Source organism: Protobothrops mucrosquamatus, unplaced genomic scaffold, assembly GCF_001527695.2.
Source record: "Protobothrops mucrosquamatus isolate PMUCROS unplaced genomic scaffold, P.Mucros_1.0 scaffold6015, whole genome shotgun sequence".
Taxonomy (NCBI): Eukaryota; Metazoa; Chordata; class Lepidosauria; order Squamata; family Viperidae; genus Protobothrops; species Protobothrops mucrosquamatus.
In genome coordinates, this window is record NW_015391854.1 from 29,410 (window position 1) to 32,819 (window position 3,410).

At 46.2% G+C, this 3,410-nt stretch overlaps 1 protein-coding gene across 1 annotated transcript in view; it reads left to right on the forward strand.

Moving 5' to 3' along the window:
* Nucleotides 1-1,795, forward strand: part of LOC107300045 (oxysterol-binding protein-related protein 2) — a gene marked incomplete at both ends in the record, with an annotated part of 26,309 nt that extends 24,514 nt beyond the window's left edge. The window contains one exon of the mRNA XM_015829389.1: nucleotides 1,672-1,795. Coding sequence (XP_015684875.1) covers nucleotides 1,672-1,795 — 124 coding nt within the window. The remainder of the gene's footprint in view (nucleotides 1-1,671) is intronic.
* Between the last annotated feature and the right edge of the window lie 1,615 nt (nucleotides 1,796-3,410).

Below are 3,410 nucleotides of genomic sequence, written 5' to 3' on the forward strand. Positions count from 1 at the left end.
CCCCCCCCCCCAATTGGAGAAGGGAGCGGGTCACCCTGAAGAGGGAGGCTGGGCGATTATCTGATGACGCAATGAGGGTGGAGTAGTAGTTAGTCCTCGCCACCCTCATCGCCACAAGGTAGGATCTAATATGACTCCTTACCTGTGTTCGGTCGGATTCGGTCCGGGACGTCCTCCAACTGCTCTCTAGGCGTCTTTTATGTGTTTCCTTTTAGAATGTTAAAAGTTCTGTGAATAAAATAAAGGATCAGAAGTTGTAAAATACTTGAAAAAGTGTTAATTCTGATGCTGTAAAATTGCTTATTAGCCATGGGTTTTCTTGCAACTTGGATGGAATTGATATTAAGTTGCATCTCTTCCATAGTAGTCTATAGATATTTTGATTTTGTGCTATCGGGTTAGGATCACCTTTCAGCATTCACCGAAATATGTGTTCTCCATGGCAATCTGTCGCTAATATGGTCCTTCAGGGTTTTGCAATGGTTCACCCTTAATATGGATAAAGTGATGTAAAGTGATGTAAAGTGATGGCGAACCTTTTAGAGGCCGAGTGCCCAAACCACAACCCAAACCCCACTTATTTATCGCAAAGTGCCAGGGCATTGTGGTGCCCTCAGGGGGGGCATGGGGGTGTGGCCCACTGGGTGGGCATGGCTGCGATTGTCACGGCAGACTGGGTGGGCATGGCTGGGGTGGGCATGGCCACCTCGATGCTGCTCATGGGGGGAACGCCTGTGGGGGCCGGGCAGGGTTGGGGGAGATCCAGGGGGTCTCTGGCGGGTGGGGCGGTGGGCAGGAGGCCCAGCATAGATGGCGGGGAGGCATGCAATCCTAGCTGGGACTGAGGGGCCATGGCGCCGATGGAGATCCGGCTTTCCCTGCTCGGGGTGGCCTTTGGTTTGATGGGTGTGGGCGTGCTCTATCACCTCTACTCGAGCTCGCTAGCTGGCTGCTTCGCCTCCTTTGTGCTGGGTGCGGCTGCCGTCCCGGACGGCAGCAGCAGCCTAATGGACCTGCGCAAGTTGCTGGCAGCGGCGGCACGCGTGCCCACCAAGAGGGCTCCGAGTGCCGCCTCTGGCACGCGTGCCATAGGTTCGCCACCACTGATATAGTAGATGGAAAAGGCAACAGATTAGACTTCCTGCAATTCCTAACACAATCAGAATGTAAAATATTGCTGTATCATTTGAACATACAATTACATAGTTATTAAGAAAAGCCATAATAATAACATTGGCATATTAGAACAATTTATATGCAGTGCCGAGTGCCACTATGCCTTTATTAATTTATAGATGATGTAACAGAAGAAACCAAATTAAAGATTGAGGGAGACAAGGGACTAATTTTATTAAGTGCCACGTTGTTAGGTTGATAGGTTAAGCTGATAGGTTGAGAAATTCATGTGTAATAACTCTAGCCACCCAGTAGAGGTACCAGATTGTAATCCAGTAAACAAAAATGATGCAATCCCAGATCCTCGTAGAATACACTTCATAAATTCAGTGAGCACAATATTTTTATCCTATGTCTTAACAGATAATAAATGTGCATAGTTAATATTCATTTATTAAGAAAATGTATAGGGCCATCCAACTCCCTCAAGGCTCTTAGAGAGGGAGATGACATATACTACATGCCGTGTGTTTACATTCCTGTTTCTGCTTTCAGATGTACAATTTCACCAGTTTTGCTGTCACTCTTAATGAATTGGAGAAGGGCATGGAAGATATCTTGGCTCCTACTGACTGTCGGTTAAGACCAGACATAAGGCATATGGAAAATGGAGAGATAGGTACGTGCAATATGCAGGCGGGTATTGCCCTCACAGATTAGAAACCTCAAGCAAAGCTATATTTTTCTTACCGAGTTGATGCCCTTATATCTTATTCTCTTCTGTGCATTCCAAGGATGGTTTGACCCTTTGAATTTGAAGGGTCCATCCTGATACCTCCCAAAGTGTTGAGTACACTCTCTAAACCAGCAGACCTTGTTATAAAATTGCAAATTTTAATGTGACAGATGAGAAAAAAGATGCATTTATGAATGGAGAAGAATCATATTAACTGTACTTGAGGCTAATCACATCAAATGTAGTTGGTAACATGATCATAGTATTACCAGTTTCCCCGAAAATAAGATTGGGTCTTATATTAATTTTTGCTCCAAAAGACGCATTAGGGTTTATTTTCCTGTTAGGTCTTATTTTCAGGGAAATGCGATACTAAATACACCCGTCTTAACTGGGGCTTATTTTGGGGGTGGGGCTTACATTATGAGCGTACTGAAAAATCATGCTAGGGCAGCGGTTCTCAACCTATGGGTCGCGACCCCATTTGAGGTCAATCGACCATTTCACGGGGGTCGCCAAGCAAGGCTGTCCGCCATTTTTTTTGTCCGCCATTTTTTTCCCTTTTCCAGCAGGTGCCTTACCTCCCTTGAGCTGGGCCAGCTGGTGGTCGGCCTGCTCCGTCTCTGCCGCTTGCCAGCTATGCCTCGGCCGGCACAGGGGGCGGAACCACGCATGCGCAGCGCTCCCGGGCAGGGAAAGTCCTCAACTTACGACCGGTTGGGTAGTCCTCGACTTACGACCAGTTTAGTCCTCAACTTATGACCGGTTTAGTCCTCGACTTACGACCGGTTGGGGGTCACGGCATTAAAAAGGTTGAGAACCACTGTGCTAGGGCTTATTTTCCAGTTGGGTCTTATTTTGGGGAAAACACGGTACTGTTTGAAGATACTACTGTTTGAAGGGCAGTCCTGGCATGCACCGAGTCTGGTAGAAGTTGTGAATCTATTTTAGGACAACGGAATTTACTGAAGGGTAAATGGTAGGAACATGTTCTAGATATTTAGAAAAACAGTATAATTGCAAAGCACCTGAAGGCAGGACAAGAAGCAATGGATGGGAGCTAATCAAGGAGAAAACCAAACTAGAAATAATGAGAAATTTCTTGGCAGTGAGAACAATTAATCGCTGGAACAGCTTTGCCTTCAGAAGTTGTGGATGCTCTAACACTGGAGGCTTTCAAGAGGAGATTGAACAACCATTTGTCTGAAATGGTATAGGGCAGTGGTAGGCAAACCTGGCTCTTTTATGACTCATGGACTTCAACTCCCAGAATTCCTGAGCCAGCCATGCTGAAAGGAAAGGGAGAGGTTTCCAAGCTGAGCCATGCTGGCTCAGGAATTCTGGGAGTTGAAGTCCACGAGTCATAAAAGAGCCAAGGTTGCCTACCCCTGGTATAGGGTCTCCTGCCTGAGCAGGGGGTTGGACTAGAAGACCTCCAAGGCCCCTTCCAACTCTGTTATTCTGTTATAATTCTCATATACAAATGGTATAATCCTTTTTAAGGCTCCAGGTACGAACTCTTATAATTAAAACTCTCATTGATAAAAATAACGGGATA